The 19,504-nt window shown below is 30.3% G+C and overlaps 1 protein-coding gene across 2 annotated transcripts; it reads right to left on the bottom strand.

The window, feature by feature from the left end:
• Nucleotides 1-4,118: 4,118 nt before the first annotated feature.
• Nucleotides 4,119-7,739, bottom strand: LOC107458257 (U2 small nuclear ribonucleoprotein B'' 2). Of its 2 annotated transcripts, none has more exons than XM_016076455.3 (5): nucleotides 7,576-7,739; nucleotides 6,225-6,397; nucleotides 5,773-5,866; nucleotides 4,970-5,055; nucleotides 4,119-4,715 (listed from the first exon to the last, which is right to left on the bottom strand). In XM_016076455.3, exons 1-5 carry the CDS (start codon nucleotides 7,646-7,648, stop codon nucleotides 4,440-4,442), a joined length of 702 nt encoding a protein of 233 aa, XP_015931941.1. In that variant the 5' UTR covers nucleotides 7,649-7,739; the 3' UTR covers nucleotides 4,119-4,439. The 2 variants fall into 2 exon arrangements, with proteins under 2 accessions (XP_015931941.1, XP_015931942.1); XM_016076456.3 differs by having other exon boundaries at nucleotides 4,970-5,052.
• Nucleotides 7,740-19,504: the final 11,765 nt, after the last annotated feature.

The raw sequence follows: 19,504 nt of genomic DNA, 5'->3' as shown, positions 1-19,504 counted from the left end.
AAGATAAAATAATAAAATAATTATTTAAAAATTTATATCTTTTTAATATTTTTTATCTAAAAATAATTTGAATAATATAATTTAAATAATATTTTTATTATAATTTATTTTAATATAAAAATTATCAAATATAAATCATATTATCACAAATTCACTTTTAATCAAAATTAAATTTATAAAATTAATTTTATATAAACTCTCATTTATAAATTTTAATTCAAACACATAGGTAGAGATTATGAAAAGAAACAATTAGAAAGCAACTGTTGAAGCTCAATTATATATAGAAATGTGACTAAACAGAAAGGAATTAAAGGAAAAAGGGTTGAAGTGTGAAAGTATTTTAATCTTGTTGAAATATGCCTAAGTGCTTAGCATAAAGGAAATGATTTGATAGTGTCCCTTCCATTGCCTTCGATGGATTCGTTTTCTTTAATTTGACCATTCATGGTACTTTGTAAAATTTGTCGTATTTAGGACGTGAGGACATGCCATCAGTTTATTCCTCTTCATCGCCATACCTAACAGGATATGAGAGAATGAGAATTTTATGTAAAAGCTTTTATTTATAAAATGTATGTGTTTTTTGTTATATATGTTTATTAACTTTTTTAAATTTTTAATATTTAAATTTAATATTTTTTATTATAGAAATTATTTATTATTTTAATCAATTACAATTTTTTAATTTCGATATATTTTTAATAAATAATAAAAAGGTGAATTAATGCTTGTTAATGCACTAATAAATTATATATTTAATAAAAATAAGACTAAGAATGAGTCAAATTGATTTTTTTTTAAATCATCTTGAATTGGTGTTGTAGTTAACTCACTAATTCGCTTAAATAAGTATCACAGATTTAAATTTCGCTTTGTACATACTCTAACCCAATAAAATTTAGATTTACAGCAGATTAATTCTTAACTTGTTATTTAATTCACACTTAATTAGTTTATACTTAATACAATTATATATAATTAATTATGTGCTTAACAGAAATAATTTTAGGATAAAATATCAAAGACAGTAACAAAAAATTTTAGAGTTATTGGTTCTTATTGTCCCAATTATTTTAAATAAAAATAAAATTTTAAGATAAATAAACAAATCTATAGATAATTCACTCTTCAATTTTATTATTATTATTATTATTATTATTATTATTATTTGCATTAAGGGTGTGCTATCTAAATTTTTTGGAGAGATAATTTCATAGTAAAAACAAATATTATAACGAGAAAAGTTCAAGAATTTTCACTAGTAGTGTAATGTAAACTATGGAGTATTCTGAATTTCATTAATTAAACTCAAACATACATTAACATTCATCTTAGAGTAACATAATATACATGCTTTTCTTTCTGGATATTGATAGGTAACTAAATAATTCTCCTGGAGGGTTTGCACAGTTTCTGAATAACTTTGCTTTTCCAACTTCGATCTCTATTTTTGTTTTATATTAATTGTTTCCACACTGTTAATTTCAATGAAGATGTGCATTAAGTTAAAAAAGATTAGTAACTTTTAAAAAGTAACAGTAATACTGAGATGAATTCGCTGAGCCAATATCCAAAAAATCCCGGTATTGAAAGCATAATATCTGAAAAAGAATTTTATAAGATTTTGGAACTCTTCTATTGTAATAGTTAATTTGTGTGGTGATAATTTTCTTAACATCTTATAATTCATGCTACTTATAATTTGTTTGAGGGTTGACCAACCAAAAAAAAAATACCTGTTACATGAAATTAGTACCTGAATAAGAATCTTACATCAAAGATCAATAACTAAAAAAGAGTCTTTTAAAATTTTGGTATTTTCTTATTATAATAGTTAATTTTTAATTTGTGGTGATGATTTTCTTAAAATTTTTTAACTAGTTACAAATAATAATCCAATTTTTAATTGAAGGGTTTAGTTAATATGTATAATTATCTTTATGATAAGATTATTATTAATAAAAGTTTCAAATTTTATAATAAATATAAAACAAATGCATTAAAAACTTAAAAGTGCATTTAGTTTGTATTTTTATTTTTAATATTTTTTATTTTTTAAATTTCGTGAAAGAAAAAATAAAAATAAGAGGTGATAAAAACAAAAAATAGAATTTTACTGTTTTTATTTTTTCTTTCACAAAATTTAAAAAATAAAAAATACTGAAAATGAAAATAGAATGAAAACACAAACCAAACGTATCCTAAATTTTTTATATTTTCAATAAAAACATTTTCAATTTATTTTAACATATGTTTTTACGATACAAGTTAGTTAAACCTTTAATTGAAATATTCTTAATATAATTAGAATTCATGACTCATAAAACAAAAATACTATATGTATATTAAAAATTAATTATCAAATAAGCTACTATGTATAAATATATGTATTTATTAATTTATTTTAATATATATTTTGTATTTGAACATATATTCTATACGAGTAATTGATTTAATTAGGGGTGTTCATGCATTAGACCCGATTTACATATTCTCGGTATTTATCTGAATCTGATCCGAAAATTGTAGATATCGTTTCGATTCGCGGATCCGCAAAAATAAATAAATAAATATGTAAATATTCCCTTTATGTTTTATTTCAACTAATAATTATCATAGATGTTGTATTATTTTATTTTTATTATTTAAAAAAAATATGTTTAATAATATTTTAAGAGTAAACATGTTTAAAAGAGTAAAAAAATAGTATTTTATTAATATTTTTAATAAATATAAATTTTTTAAAATATTTATTGCGGATATATCCGAGATCCATTACGCAAATATGCGGATCGGATCCAAATTTAAAAATCGTGGATATTAGATTCAATCCGATGATTTTAGTGCGAATCAGATCGAAATTTTAGCCATATCCACTCCGATCCGCTTTCACTCCTAGATTTACTGACTTATTTTTTGTGTGATAGAGTGGCTGATAAAATAGTTACCTTTAAATTATGGTTTATTAGGATAAATAAATTTTAAAAGTGACTTCCGTGTATTGGTTATGAGCACATTACACATAATGCTCATAAACACTTCAGAATTTCTTGGCCTCGATGTTAACTTCAAAGCTACACGCACTAATAATTAATTGTAATTGCCAATAGATCCTTGTCTTTGACTTTTAGGCAGAGTGAGTTTTATTGAATGAGTCAAAATACTAAAATATTTGGATATTGAGGGCCTATAATGTTCATATTCACTTCTTGACTACTATGTATTTTGAAAAGGCAGCATGGAAAATTTTGACTCAGCTTATGTCCCTCTTCTTCTCCTTATCTTCCTCCAATAATGCGACATGCCTAAGACTTAGTCTTATTTTGTTGTTGCTGATGTCATACGGGCCCAAAAAATGGGGGATACCATTTTTTTGAGAGCCCAAAATCTTAAGATTTACACTTCCTGACTAACATGCAACGCCATAAAATATTTAATATTTATATACAATATCATTTTCTGAAGTCAAATGTAAACTTAATTATCTATCTGAACCTTTGCATTTACTAAATTTTTATTTGATGAAAATTTGTTCATAGCAGTCACTGAATACTACTAAGAGGCCTAACTTTTAATTATGAAAGCATGCTGTTTAGAATATTAGTTAGAAAGTGTATGGCTAGCTAGTTGATTACCAATAAGATAGAAAGAATATTAGTTAAAAAGAATGTTTAGAATTTATACTTTTATTTCTAAATAATATTAATAATAATAAGAAAAGCTTTCAAGGTTATAGTGGACAGTGGAGGAACAATGAAGTTTTGCATTACACGTGCACATTAGATGATCTTATTATTGTATATTGTAGCATTTGTCAAAATCAGTGACTTACTTTTTACTTCGTTAGTTATGCAGCAATGAACATATTCTGAGTTCAGTACTTTTACATTCTCTTCCAAACATTTCCCAAAATGAAATAAAGAACTGATTTCATATCTCTGATTAATGTTGGATAAAGCATAAAACTTAGGTCTGTAAAATTTAATTATAGCAGAGCAAGAAAACTGATAAGGAGATCACTAATCCAATAGTATAGATTATATATATATATAAGATTTGCCCCCTACAAGAACCTTAAATTGGAGTTTAATATAAGCTCATTTCAAGATGTCAAATTGTAAATAGAACCTTGACTAAGAATTAAATAAGAACCAGTTTTACTAGAATTCGAAAAACCACAAACAATCAATAGACATTAAACCAGCACAATCTTAATCTTACAAATATGGTTGAATTCTCAAATTGAGTTTTGCTGGTTTCTTATACTTCCTGTAAACTTACAAGTCCTGCAATTAGTCTCTGATTTCTCCAAGATCTACATGAGTACAATATAGAAAGGCCAAAAAATAAAAATAAAAAAGAATCTCTTTTTAAGTACCCGTTTTCCACTAGTACATGCTAAAGTTGGAAAAACTTGATAGCTGAAAATAAAACAGCTACTTCTTGGCAAAGGTTATGATCATGGGATTTTGAGGGGTGATTTTGAAGCCGTTAAGTGCCTGCATGGCCATGGACGATTGCACCTCGTCTTCGAAGTCTACAAATGCGATACCTGGCTTTGCTTCAATCAAGCGCACTTCCTTAAAACCCGGGTATTGTTCGAAGAGCATCTCCAGCATCCTTCCAGTAGTTTCATGAGGCAAATTCTCTATGAACAAAATATTGTTAGGAGGCACAGCTTCTTGGGTGCTAGGACCTTGACGGAACGGGGGCTACGAAAAACAATAGCACACAAAATGTTTTAGTGCAAGTTATATCAGAAAGTATTCAATTGGAAAGTTTGAAATTACTGCCGATAACATAAATGGATGCTTTTCTTTCATGATCAAGAAACAGTGAGATGCAGGTATTCATCTGAATTGAATTAATAAACTGACAGTTAAACAACCAAACTTGTAGGCCCATAAGATGCATTTTTATTTGCGACAAAATAGGCATCGTACATTACACTTCTAGAGAAACTTACCGTCGGGCCACCATTACTTGCACCATGTGTTCCATTAGGCACCGCAGATTGCTGTGCTTCGTCAGCACGCCGCTTTCTTTCAGCTGCTGAGCAGGCAAAACTATATCAGCTAAACTCAGCAATAAGAAATAAGTACCAAGTCAATAGACGAATTAACATTGAGTTGCATGCAACAAGTTCAAAGAACGGTGGTGGAATGTAAGGTAAATTAGGTCATTTTTTGCATATATAATACCGAGTTCAAACTTGAAAGCTCATCATCCATTAACAACATAATACAATCCACTGCTAGGGCCTTAAATTTGCAGTAAGCAATTACTGTACAATAGAGTTCCAATAATATTTTTCTTTGTCAATAAAATTTGAGAATGATAGAACTGCTGAAATCCCAAGACCAGTGAGGATATGCCTAAAAAGGCTTTTTGCATGTTTTCTACTTTATACTTTCAAGGACTACTCTCAATCCTTTAAAACTTTATTTTATGTTCGTTTTTATTTATTTTTATTCTTTCAAGAAGATAAAACTGTCATGTTATGGTATAATTAAGTAAAATGAATGACTCTCTCGATAACCTTATTGTGGGTGACTCTTAACTAGTTTCAAATGACTAATATTCTAATTATACAATCCTATTGTAAATGATGGTAAAGCTACAACCATTTTAAAGCCATCGTCAATGCTTTAACGAGATGAATGTTTTCAGGTACCAAATCATTCATGATGAAAGAGTTCTAAGGTGCGAATTCAAAAAAAGAGGAATGGTTTTTAAGTAAAAAGGAATATATAAATGACTCTAGTGCACCTTTCTCCTCTTGTTTCTTTTTCTTTTCCCTTGGAACATAACTTCCCTCTTCTTTAGCAATACAATCTGACTTTGTTTTTGCATATTGAATTCGCTGCATAATTATTGACACAAAATGCTATTATATGCATACTATATATATATAGACAAACCAATATAACAAGTAACTTTAGGAAATGCAGGAAATTCTTTCTTGATCTTGATTATTTAAAAAATGCCTACCAGACAATGATGCTGTGGCTCAACAAAACTTAGAATTGCATAGTTCAATAAAAAATTCGACCAATAAATTTTATTTCGCCTGAACAAAAGATTTAATATATAACAGATTAAAGGTAAAAGTCAATTAAATGAGGCAATTAGGAAATGGTTTCAAAATATTTGAATTAAGATACAACAAATTTGTGTACATAACAGAAAGAAAATAACCAATAATATTATAACTTGATTACCATAGGTTTGTCATAAAATGGGAAGTTTTGCATTTGTCGGACCGCATTACTAGCAGCAGGGACTTCGCTAAAACAAACCCATGCTTGTCCTCGAAGCTTAGGTGTCTTTAAGGCAACAACATCCAAGATCCTCCCATATTGAGAGAACAGGCAATATAATGATCGCTTTAACTCTGCCAAATTGAAACCAATGCAAAATATAACGTTATATTCTAACGGAACAGCAAAATACAACAATAATAAAGCATTTTTCTTTCCCACTAGGTGGATTCCCACTAGGTGGAACTGGTTAGGGAAGATCGACTGACTCCATTGAGAAACCTAGATCTAAATCTGTAGACAATTCACCGAGGGGGACACCTTTAATGCCTTTCAGTATAATTTCTTTTGGCAGAAGTGCCTACAGTGAGCTCCTTTCACACATTTACAAACCAAATAATGCCATGTGAGCTCATTAAATAATAAAAAATATGTTTCAAAAGGGAAAGATGGAGTTCAAGCATCAACCAATCACTGATTAAAACAGAGAACAAAGGGAAAAGAAAATGGCTTTCCACAACTCCACTTCTAACGTTCCCAAAATATCTATTTTGATTATATAATAGATGGAACCTTTAACGTCATTAAAACGGTACAACCTATCATGATACTTGAATCACAATTCAAAGGCTAATTTTATTTTTTTGTCGTCAAACTCTGATGATTCAGTCACAATTCCAGCAAGTTCTGATTAACCATGGTGATTTCAACCATGCGACACATGAACTGTGTAGGATTGTATGATTCACACTTCAGAATCCCATGATTTAATAACCCTGCAAATCATGATTTACCAAGCATTTTAATGTTCTATTGTTTAAATGAATTATTTAATTATATAATAAATGTTTTATTTTATTTTAATGCCTTCCTTTATTGAGCAGTGCGCTTCTGCAGTAGGAACCCTTAAACCCTAAACCCCAAAAATATTTGCCTTTGGTTACCTTAAACATGCCAACTCCAATTTAATTTTCAGACAAAATAAAAATTAAAATCAAAACACAAGAAATACAACTATTATGTTCATGGCTCTAAACCAAATCCGCAGAGATACCCTAATTAACCATGAAAGAGTTAAAACGAAAACCTCTTTGATGCTACCTCCGAACTCAAAACTAAATTCACTACATTTCAGAAGTACATCAAAGTCGACAAGCAGAATTCACTACAAGCCAAGCACACCAAACTAAACCTGAACCCTAAACCAAGCACACGAAACTAAAGTACATAATGCAAAGCAGCAGAATCATCTAAAAATAAATAAAACTTTTGTTGGGGCAAGTAAGGAAAAGTTGTGAGAAGAGGAAGTTACCGTCTTTCTTGATCTTCTCGTTGAGGTTCTTGATGTAAATGGTCTGGTTTGGGGGTATGTCCCCTGATAGCATTGTTAATCTCTCTTTGCTTCGGATGCAGAGTGAACAACAAGAACGTGCAACGATGGAGCCCTAGTAGCTCGTGTTAGGGACAACGTTTCTTTTTGTTTCGTTTTTCCGGGCTTTACATGGAAATTCAAATTCGACAAGACGGGCGTGGCCCAACTTGGCTCTCATAGTAAGCTGTGAACTAGGCCCAATAGCTCTACATTTTTTGAAATTGTGTAAAATAAAAACCTAAAATTACCAACACAAGTTGACACAAATGGATGAGGGTCTGTGTCCCTTAACTATCTCTCCCGAGTTCGATACTTATTGGAAGATGGAAATGGAGTTTGCTTACTTGGGAGGGTTGCCAATTTTGTGTGCCTCTACAGTACCTGAGGGATTAGTCATTGAGCTTCCGACCTGATGAATACCCTATTGCAAACTAAAAAAAAAAAAACTTAAAATTAAGAATAAATAAAATACGGTGAAAATTCACGTACAGTTGTATTTATGTAAAATTGATAATTGAAAAATTTTAAATCATAATTTAGTCAAACTTATTAAATTATTTAATAATTTTCAATGATATAAATTGTAAATATATAGTATGGGTGAATATTTTAAAATGTTACAGATGTTCAGAGTTAGAAGATGTTCAAACTCATTTTTCTAAAAAAAAGGGCCAAATTAATTTTAATAAAGAATTTATCATTCGCCAATAAATTGATGTATGCAAAATATAAAATTTAAACTCTCAATATTTATTTAAGTAGATTAGTGAGTTAACTACTAAACTAATCCAACTTAGTTAAAAACAGACTTTAATGGTAATAGTTCTAGTATATATATTAGGCCTAAGTCTGATTTGTGGCTTATAGAAATTGTTTTGGATGTTTGAACTTGATATGTTCACAGACCTAGTTTGATTGAAAGTCTATCAACAAATTTATTAATAAATACAAAATTTAAAAATCAAATTAAATTGGTCTAGTGATTAGTTTATTAATCTGTTTAAGTAAGTGTCAAAAATTTGAATCACATCTTATATATATAGCAATTTATTGTCAAATAGCAAACTTTTAAATGAAGTTCAATACTACGACAAATTAGTCATTGGTCTGCCGAGTTAAAAGATACTGTTAAAAACAAAAAAAATACAAAATTTAAATAAAAGTAGGCTGGTCATTAGGAGTACATATACGACCGGGTGAAATTGGATTTGTGTTGATTCAGATTCGATCCTAAATAATAACTAGGTCTATTTTTTAGATTCTTATTTGACTCTAAACCCGGTAAAATCATACTACTTTCGAGCTACATTAAAACCGAGTCTCGATCGAGTAAAATCCAGGTCTTGATAAATTTTATGTCAAAAAATTATGATGCACTCATTTATAAAGAAGGAAAAAAGAAATACTTATTACATAGAAGTTGATAACCATACTTGAACTTGAATTTGTCCATAAATTTTAATTTCATACTTTTTTTATCTATTTCTTAATTTAACAAATGTGATTAAAAATAAATCAATAAGTTTATAATTAATATAACATAATATTAAATTTAAAATATATATATCTTTTTTAATCCCTCTAAGATGTACATGAGTCGGGTGAAGTTGAGTTTGTCTTGATCCAGACTCAATCATAAATAATAATTGAGTCTATTTTTAAGATTCTTATTCAACTTTAAATCCAATAAAATCACACCAAATTAGTCTTAAAATATTCGAAGTCGAACCAAATCTTTGGACCGAACAGAATCATATACACCCCTCCTGGTCACATGACTCCACCTAATCGAATTTCACCCAAACGCAAAATGTTATAAGTTATAACATTCTTGTTCCTTTTATTATTAAAGACATACAAAAATTAGGATATTTAAATTTGTTGGAAAAATGAAAAAAATTATAAAATTGTATGGTTCTAACAACTGGATCAATCTATTCAGTTCATTCGATAAATAAATAAATCAATTGAACATGTACAATTTTTTAGACGTTAACCAATTTAAGATAATAAAATATAAAATTATTTTTAAAAATATATATTTATACACAATTATATTATTTTATTATATTCGACTAAATCTTTTAAGTATTCGAACTTTAAATTTTATTATTTAATGATTGATTCGGTTTTTAAAATTTTAGTATGCTGCAATTTGTTAGCACAATTATTGCGAGATGCATAAAATTAAAGAAAATATTGGACTTAAATAATTTTTTTAATCTATACGAATTATGAAATTAATTTTAATTGTATAAAAGGTTCGTCATGTCAATGTGTTAAAAATAAATTTATAAAATACAATTGTTTATTTTAGCCTTTATACATATGGATGGAAGTCAAAAGAAAAAGAAATGGAGGAGTTTCAAAGAGATCTCCACATGGTAATTGACTAATTGCTTTCTGATCTTCTCTATCTATATTTATTAATTTAACTATGTTAGCTATATGTCAAAATTATAGAATTTTTTTAATATGATAAGTAAGGTGGTAATACAAAAAAAAATTGAATATGTAATACCGAGTTATAGAATGTTATTTTAGATTTAATTAAATCGCAAGTAACATCTTAAATTAAATCGTTATTAACAATTTCATTGTTGCAAGGAATGGTCTCATTCTCATTGAATTCAAGATAAAGAGGATATGTTTTTCGTGAAACATTCTCTCTCTTTGCACTCTCTCATCTTACTCTATGATTCCTTCTCATTCAATTCATTCATTATTTATTATTATTATTATTATTATTGTTGTTGTTAAAAACAAAAATACTTACAAAGACTACAACATTATTATTATTATGGTTTTTATTATTGTTATTATTAGTATTATTATTTTTTTAGAATAATTTTTATTTAATAAATACTACTGTGTCCTCTTTAAAATAAAGGATAAATTATTCTCTGATAAATATATATAGTGTTTATAATTATAATTAAGTTGAATATTAACCATAATAATTAAATATATATTCTTTATTTTTCTTTTTCTTTCTTGTGATTATTTAAATTTAGTTTAGCACTACCAGTTTATGGTGGCGGTGGTGGTGGTGGTTGTCACCGTCGAAAAAATCTCTTTGCGGTGACTTACAAATCCATCAACAAAGTGCATACGTATTCAGCTTGTTACACGTGGCAATATTTGTGCTACTGAGGTACGGAGAATCTATACTACATAGGCACAACTCCTTCCTAATCTCAGTGTACATCCAATGCGCCTCCTCCACCCTCTTCTGTACGGTGATAACATCCTCGAAGTTCACTATCCGCAAAACTTTTGTCCCATGAAAGCATAGTTATTAGAACCGAACCGGTAATCAATCCGGTGAGACTACTGGGTCACCGGGTCACTGGTTCAACCGTTGGGTCACAGGTTGAACCGGTTAACTCGGTTATAATTAAATAATTTATAAAATTTATTTTTTTATAATAAGATTTTTTTATATAAAAATAATTATTTTAATATTTCAATAATTTATTAATTAATTATATTAATCAAATATATGTTGAAAAAGAGTTAATATTAATAAATATTATATAATTATCAATAACAAAAATATGGTATGATTAATAAAATTATTTTTATTTATCTTTTTAATTTAAAGAATATTTAACAACATTTAATATTTTTAATAATTATGTAAAATTAAAAAATAATTAATTTAAGTTAGTAAATATAAAATAAAAAATTAATTAAATTAAATATAAAATTACTCATTAGAATAAAAGATAAAAGTGTAAGGAGATTTTAAATTTTACATAAGTAAAAGAGTTAATAAGATAAAGTTATTAATTAGGATATGTCTTATAAGTTATAATATATTTATAAAAAGGTACCAACAACTTCAAAATGCATGGTAGCCTGGTGGTTACAAATCCTTTTATTCTCTAGGAGTGCCGGTTCCAACCCAGCAGGTGACACTGCGTTACATTTTTTAAAACGCACGTGCTGACGTCATTTGCGGTCTGACCGGTCCGGTTCGGTCCACGGTTCAGTTCGGTTTTTACTGGGTCTTCCGAATTTGACCGGTTTGTTTGCTTGTGTGGTTCGATTGTTAACCCGGATCGGTTAAAGGTCCGGTTCACCGGTTTTTCGGTCGAACCGGTCGGTCTGGTCCGGGTTTGATAACTATGCATGAAAGTGATTAAATTCTTGTGCATAATTGTTATCTCATCTTGCAAATCCTATTGTCTGCAATTGAATTCGACTTGATCTCCACCTCATCGACAACAATATTTTTAATCTCATGAGGATCCGAATTTACCGTCCCTTGAAACTTGTATTTGACCTCATCAACAATAATGTCTTTATGACTTGAGGATCTAAAGAATCTTTCTAAATGTCTTTATGACTTCTATCATAACGGACCATAAGCTATCTTCTACCTTCAAGTGCATCAATTGCATTCGTAAAGATCTCTTCCACTTCATAAAACTCATCTTGTGAATCACTTTCAATATATATATCACAAAGGATAATTTACCCTTTATTTTAGAGAGGGTATGATAGAATTCACCTTTTTATATTAGTTGTTTCATTATATGTTACTAACATAAAGTGAATTACTTATTTCATTTTTTTAAAAGCCACAATGAAATCGGTAGTACCGATTTATTTTTGAAAGATATTTTCTTGTAAAATTGGTAGTGCCGATTTTTAGCTAAAGAAATTTGTCTTTTGTTTTAAATTATTTGTTTTGATTTTCGATAATTTTATCCATGATTTTTTGTGACGATAATTTCTTCTATATCAAGATATTACACCAAAATTACATAATATACATGTAATATATGCTTAATAATACAATATAAAAAAATTAGCCTTAAAATTAATCATTAGTATAAAGTCTATAAATATTACAAAAAAAATTTAAAATAACATTTATACTACGGCGGTTTTGAAAAATCGCCACAATATCTAGACATTACAACGTTTTATTTTATTGGCATAATTGATTTGTATTTGGTAGTGATTTTGGTAATTATAGCGGTTTGAACCGCCGTTATCACCTATATACAAAAAATGAAAATAGGTAATTTCGAATTTTAGAACCCTTAGTTAAAACACTACGACGTACGCGTACAACCTCTCCCTTCTCTCCTTCATCCTCCTCTCCGTCGCTACTGCTTTCACCCTCCATTGCCGCTGCCTCTTCAACAAAATCAAAGGTTCCAAGCCACACACGCACCTTCTTCTATGGATCCCTTATCTCTGTCGTGAATTTTTCCCATAGTCCTTGCTAGGTAGATGCATACCATAATGTTTGGAGGTTGTATTTGTATTTTTGAAGACTTATTTCTTTCCTATCTTGTTTGAATTGTGACAAAGAAATATAAAGAAGTCTAAATTATTTTTATGAAGACTATTCTTTTCTTTATCTAAAATGTTTTAGGGGTGTTATGTCTTCAAAAGATTTAGGAAAGTTGGTCGGTTCTAATATGATATGATAAATATTATTTTCAATTGAAGTTTAAATTTATTTGCAAATTGTGAAAAAACGGTTGACTATTAATTATATATTACATAGTGACAATTGTGTTGATATTTTATTTTAGATAATATTAATATGCATTAGCATGAATAAGTAAAATTTTATACTTTTTATTATGCTCACAAATTATTCTTTTATTGTAGATATGAGTGGCAAATGGGAAAGTCAACCCCGCGTCGCCAAAAGCCCTCCATCTAGCGGGCTGGCTCGCCCCGCCTAGTGAGGCGGTCCTGAATTCCTCCTCCGTCCCATCTAACGACAGGCTGGTGAGACAAGTCCACCAAATTTCTTTTCTTATAAACTATTAAATATTAAACAATATATATAACAACTTGAGTGAACTACCAACATGGCTTCTGTCCATTTTTGCGAATGACAAAGCGACCCCTCAAAATAAAAATGATCCACTTCGGTCCTTGTCCACTACTTCCGTGACACAATCTGGTCCATGTAGGTGTTTCTCCATCAACTCCATACGAGAAACTTTGACGTTTCATGGTAACCTTGTGTGCTGGCATATCTCGCTACTGATGTGAATGTCTATTGCATACGTGGACAATGTAAAATGGTCAAAGGCTTAGTTGTTATGATCCATGTCCTCCAAAAACGTCGTTGTTTCCATGGAAGCGACCTTCCATACATTGTATGCGTTCATCTCTCCAATTGTGTCTAATTTGTTGAGTCCTAATTCGCCATGAGCAGCAGCAGAGAGCTTGGTTCGACGTCTATTTGTGGGTTTGGATGAGATGCAAACAATGGTGAAGGCAAAAGTGCAACTGTTGGCAATGTTGGAAGCGTTGAAGTGAGGAAGAAGAAGAAGAAGAGGTTCAATGTTCCGCAGTGCTATTGTGGGAGTAAGGCAATTCTATTCCTATCCTCAACAGAGCTAAACCCTAATAGCTTGTTTTATGGTTGCCCAAACTTTAAGGTAGTTTGGATTTTTGTTAAGTTTGTTTAATTTGTCTTTTTCTGGCATGTTCTTACCATTTTCTATGTTGTACAGAGTTTAAAATTACACTGCAAATATTTTGAATAACTTGATGATTATATTTCATCATTTGATGCTGAAAGCATAATGTCCTTTGGGTTTGAAATTTGGAAGTAAAATGAAGATCATTTTGAATTTGTCATTGAGTTGTTTGGTGGAAAGTGAAGGAACTAGAGTGCAGAGTAACCGATTTAGAATTGCAAGCTAAGAATTATACAAATGTGAAGAGTGGTCATAGGTTCTTTAGTTTTTTAGTCCTAATTGTTGCTTTTTTCTGTGGAATTGTTATGGCAAATATCTTTAGGGTATTTGGTTAGATGCTTATTATGCCAATTTATCTTGACACTATGTTATCATGATGTATAATTATGTTTTTGAGGGAATGAAGATGACATATTTTTATTATGATGAATGTTATTTTCTATCTAAGCGAAATTGACAGTAGACAAAGTAATGTAAACCAAACATATGTCTTATATTATATTATATTAAAGGTCTACAGTAAAACAACCACATGATGTTGAAAGTAATATAACAAAAAGGACAGCATATAACCCTTTAAAAAAAGCATGTTTTCATATTATAGCAACAAAAATAGGGGCAATATATAACCCTTAGAAAAAGTAGGATCCAAAATAAACTACTAGAGGTCCATTAGGGGCCTAAACTTGTCAACAACATTAAGCAAACATTGTTTATCCTAACCAAATTAACACAAAAAAATATTTCCAAAAAAGAGCGTCCTATCACTACTTGGATTATCTCTTTCTAGGAGGGTTGAATCCAGGAGTAGGGATAAACTTGAAGAGCCTTGAAGCAGTCCCAAAACTTGCTGCAGCCATTGTCTCAACAAAAATGTCACTCTGTCTTTATTTAAGGAAAACATTGGTAGTTGCTACCTTGGGATGCTCATCTTAGTTTGGTGAAAACAGGGTCTAAAAAATCCATTATTGGTGGAGCAGATTGTATAATCATTGATGGACCAGATGTGGAAGAAATTAGGGGCCTAACAACAGGGTGTTTCATCCTTTGAGTCTGATTGAGTTGAGGTGTAATGTTAGACTGTGGTGGTGGCTGATTCAAGTTGATTAAATCAGTTACAGCCTGAAACAAGAAAGTAAAACAATGACACATTTAAATATGTTGAATAATTATAGCTGTAAATTTGATCAAATTTACCTCTTTTTCCTGGGGTGCAGTTTGTGACAGCGGTATCTCATTCCTTTGCTCTTGAGCCTCTGAAGAATTCTTTTTTCAAAGAGTTTTAGGTTGCTTCTTATTTTTCTTTTCTTTTTCTAACCCAACACAAGAAAATTATAGTTAATAATAAATACTAATCATATGCAAATCAATTCAGTTTTTAATCAAGTTACCAAAGGATTCATGGCAGCTACGCCAGTATTTTTTCCCCATGTGGTTGATCCTAGGCACATGTACAAAAAATTGTTTTAGGACAATTCGAACCCTGACAATTAAATTCGAAGACACTTCACACCTTAATAATATGTATAGTATGCCTAATCAAACCCTAAGATTACCTGTGCAATGTTCTGGCTTGAGTCATTGGTTACAATATGAATCTGTAAGTCCTTTCCTTGCTTGGCCGTGCCCCTCTCTCATTCTTAGTCATTGGTGTCCAGTTAGAAGTCTTTGAAAAATTTTTACATGTCTTATAATAATGCCCAGTCTCTTGACATTTGCTACATGTCACTTGAAGTGTCTTCCTAGCTTTGTTGGTATGCATTTGTAAGTAGACCTTATATCATCCATAGTCAGCCACTGATGCAAAAAATCTTCTGGCTTCAACCCAATTTTGTACATGGCTGCAACTGCATACATGCAAGACATTCCTAAAAATCACAGACATTAGGACAATAGAGATATAAAGAATAAGAACCTATAACAACACATAACTTGGAAAAAAAGATGGTCTACTAGTTAACTGCCAAACGTTGCAGCTACATGTTTTTCGAAATAGATTTACTCTAATCTTGTGACTTCCTCTATGAACCTCAAATAGGATCCTGTCATTGTCCCCAACCCAAATGGCTCTCTATTTATTAGCTCTAGGCTTGATAAACTCATCTAATCTTTTCTGTTGGACTGGGGCTAACTGACCAAAATGAGCCTTTAATTTTTTCTTGTGGGTGGCCATTTTTTTCATTAGGTAGCATTTGAGATCTTCACACATGGTCAGAATTAGTTTCTCCTGTATTCCAAAATTTTCGCATTCCACACCTCACATATGTTGTTTGTAATATTATCCACCTTGGATCCGTGGCTAAAGTAGACCTTTGTCCACACTGTCAGCTCAAATAGTTGAAGATACTCCCAGGCTCCCAAGTTGACTTGATTCAGTTTCTCCATTGCACTTGCGAAATTCTTGCATTGTAGTGCACCTTGCACATTCCTCCACCATTGACTTAGTCTGTTGATCCTTGAAGTGCTTGATAAAGTTTTTTTTTAATATGAAGCACACAGTTTTTATAGTGTGCATTGGGCATTACTTCTTTCAGTGCCAACTTCAAACCCTTCATGCATAATTCAAAACAGTTAACAACAATAATACATTAGTACTGTGAATCAATCAGATTAGTAAGCTATGATGAAAAATAAAACTAAGATATGCCTCCTTTTAATACCTGAGTATTTTTTGCTTGCCCTCTTCTTAGCAGTCTTTGGTGTCAGCTTTGGCATACTACTAGTTAAAGGAGCTTTGTTACAACCACTCTTCTTCTTAAGTGATACTCCCAAATTTTTTTCATCATTACTCTTGTCATCTGTTTCATAACCAGCAGCCTTATCAGTCATTTTCTTCTTACTTATCACTGACTTTTTTGACACTCTCTTCTTCTTATATAATTTTTCTCCATTACTACTACTATCATCTGTCTCATATTCAGGAGGAGGAGACTTGTATGGTTCATCCTCTGTAGTCTCATATCCGTCATCATCAGATGATGATAAAGAACTAACTACTATAGTTTTCTCAGCTAAATCTTCTCCAACTACTTCAGGCATATCAACTTCGTGATCAAAATAAATATAGAATTTATCTGTGTCCCTATTCATCAGCTTATTTTTTCTCATTTGATTCATCTCCTCATCTCCTTTAATTGCATGAAGACTAGACTCTATGGTAGGTGTTGTCATATCAAGCCATAATATCTTATACCCCAAATATCCTAATTTCTTAAACAATGCCACCAAATAAAAAAAAGTTAACATAATCTAATTCTATTAGGAGAAATCTCTTCACTTTACCATGTAAGTAGTAGAGACCACCCTCTGAATCTCTTCCAAAAATTTTTTCATATTAAAACACAAAAGTAACTAAATTTTTTTCATATTAAAACAAATTTTTTTCCATATTAACACACACACTTAATGACACACATATACAACACAGGTTAAAAAAATTAATTTTCTCTATTTTTATACAAGACCAAATTATTGAAATCTGTTTCTAGTTTCCTAATGTGTTATAGACTAATACTTTCTACTTTGATTATAAAAAAAATTATATCAGCATTATTCATATTTTATGTTTTCTTTTTCCAAGACTACAAATGGGTTTCAGATATCAATGGTAGTGTATCAAAATCAATTAACAGGACAACACAAAGCACAAGAGATAAAGAGGCACATGGAGAACTGAACTAACTTCAACTGTGCAAAGCACTATTAGTGGACTCCTCCAAGCGCCGTCCAACCTCCATCAACAACAATGTCATTAGCACACTCGTCAGCAGCAACGTCAGCGTGAGCCTCTAGCTCTCTGAGGTCAACAATGGTCTCCGTGGTGAAGAATGTTCTCTCTTAGGGTTTTCTAGTAATTCTTTGGGGCGAATGAAGGGGTATTATGAAAATCCAAAGTGTGAAATACGTATGAAAGGTCGCATTTGATGGAAACGACGACGTTTTTTTGTGGACGTGGATCAGGACAACTAAACCTCTGACTATTTCACATTGTCCACATATGTAACAGACATCCACATCAGCAGCGACATATGCCAGCACACAAAGTTATTGTGACATGTCAGCATTTTTTGTTTGGAGTTGACAGAGAAATACCCACGAGGACCGCGTTGTGTTACGGAAGTAGTGGACAAGGGCCGATGTGGATCATTTTTATTTTGAATGGTCGTTTTGTCATTCGCGAATATGGACAGGGACTGGGATGGCAGTTCACTCTAATAATTTCACAACCATTTCAATAAAATTATAATTTCTAAAGACAAAAAATTATAATTTCTAAATTCACAAACATTAAAGTCTTTATAATTATAAATATGTAGTAAATATAATCATAAACCAAGTTTTTAAAAACAAAATAATAAAACCAACATTGTCCAAAGCAAAACAAACATTGTCTAAAATATATAATTAAATATCTTCAAGTTTATAATCAATCAAACATAAAACATAATCCAAAATATAACTTAGAACATCTCAATTATCATCTTCATCATCTTGTAGATCAATAATATCATAGAAATTTGTAAAAAAAAGGTCCCTGACAAAAAAAATGCCTGGCCCGTTGCAAAAGCCTGTCCTACTAAAGCCCGCCAAAGCCCACGGATTAGGCGGTGTGGGTTAGGCGGGTTTTTTAAGTTTGGCAGTTTTAAATTTCTAGCCCAACCCGCCTTTTTTGGCGGGTTATGTAGGCCGACCCAATGAATTTTGGCCCGTTTGCCACCCCTAGTAGTAAGGATTAGATCAAGAGAGTGAGATTCCATTGTCAAAAGAATTAGAAGTAGACCTTTCGGAGTAAGCAACAAGAAACCGTAATCTCGCATGATGAAATATTATGTGTTAAGGACCATATATTTAGATATGTATAACTAAAAAATCATGATATATTTGATGCTTTGTTTATTAGTTATGACTTTTGATTTTCGATGATTATGAATGAATTAAAAATATTATGATGTTTGGTTTATGATATTTTTTGTTATTACAAAATTTTAATGTTTTGAATTTCAAAAATGGAACTTCAAATAAAAAATAATTATTTTAATACGATCTAAATGACTTTAAAAGACAAAAAAAGCTATAATTATAATAAGGTAAAAATGGCATTTAAAAATCGCCATTTTAAAGGCATAAACTGTCATTTTGTTTAAGTAAAAAGGACGGTTAAAAACTACCATTTTTAAAAGGATAAGCTATTATTTTATAAAGGTAAAAACGTAAATTTTTTAATTGCCATTTAAAACCACTAGAATGTGCTTTGGATTACGTCGTTTTTTGAAAATGCTATTTTTGGATATAATAACCGTTCAAATCACCGTAATTACATTCAAAAATCGTTGTTTTAACCATAATTTTTTTAAGTGAAAATATATGTTAAGATATAAAATCTATATTAAAAAAATTAAATAACATAT

The sequence above is a fragment of the Arachis duranensis genome, chromosome 7, assembly GCF_000817695.3.
Source record: "Arachis duranensis cultivar V14167 chromosome 7, aradu.V14167.gnm2.J7QH, whole genome shotgun sequence".
Lineage (NCBI taxonomy): Eukaryota > Viridiplantae > Streptophyta > Magnoliopsida > Fabales > Fabaceae > Arachis > Arachis duranensis.
This window is presented reverse-complemented; position numbering and strand designations above follow the sequence as displayed.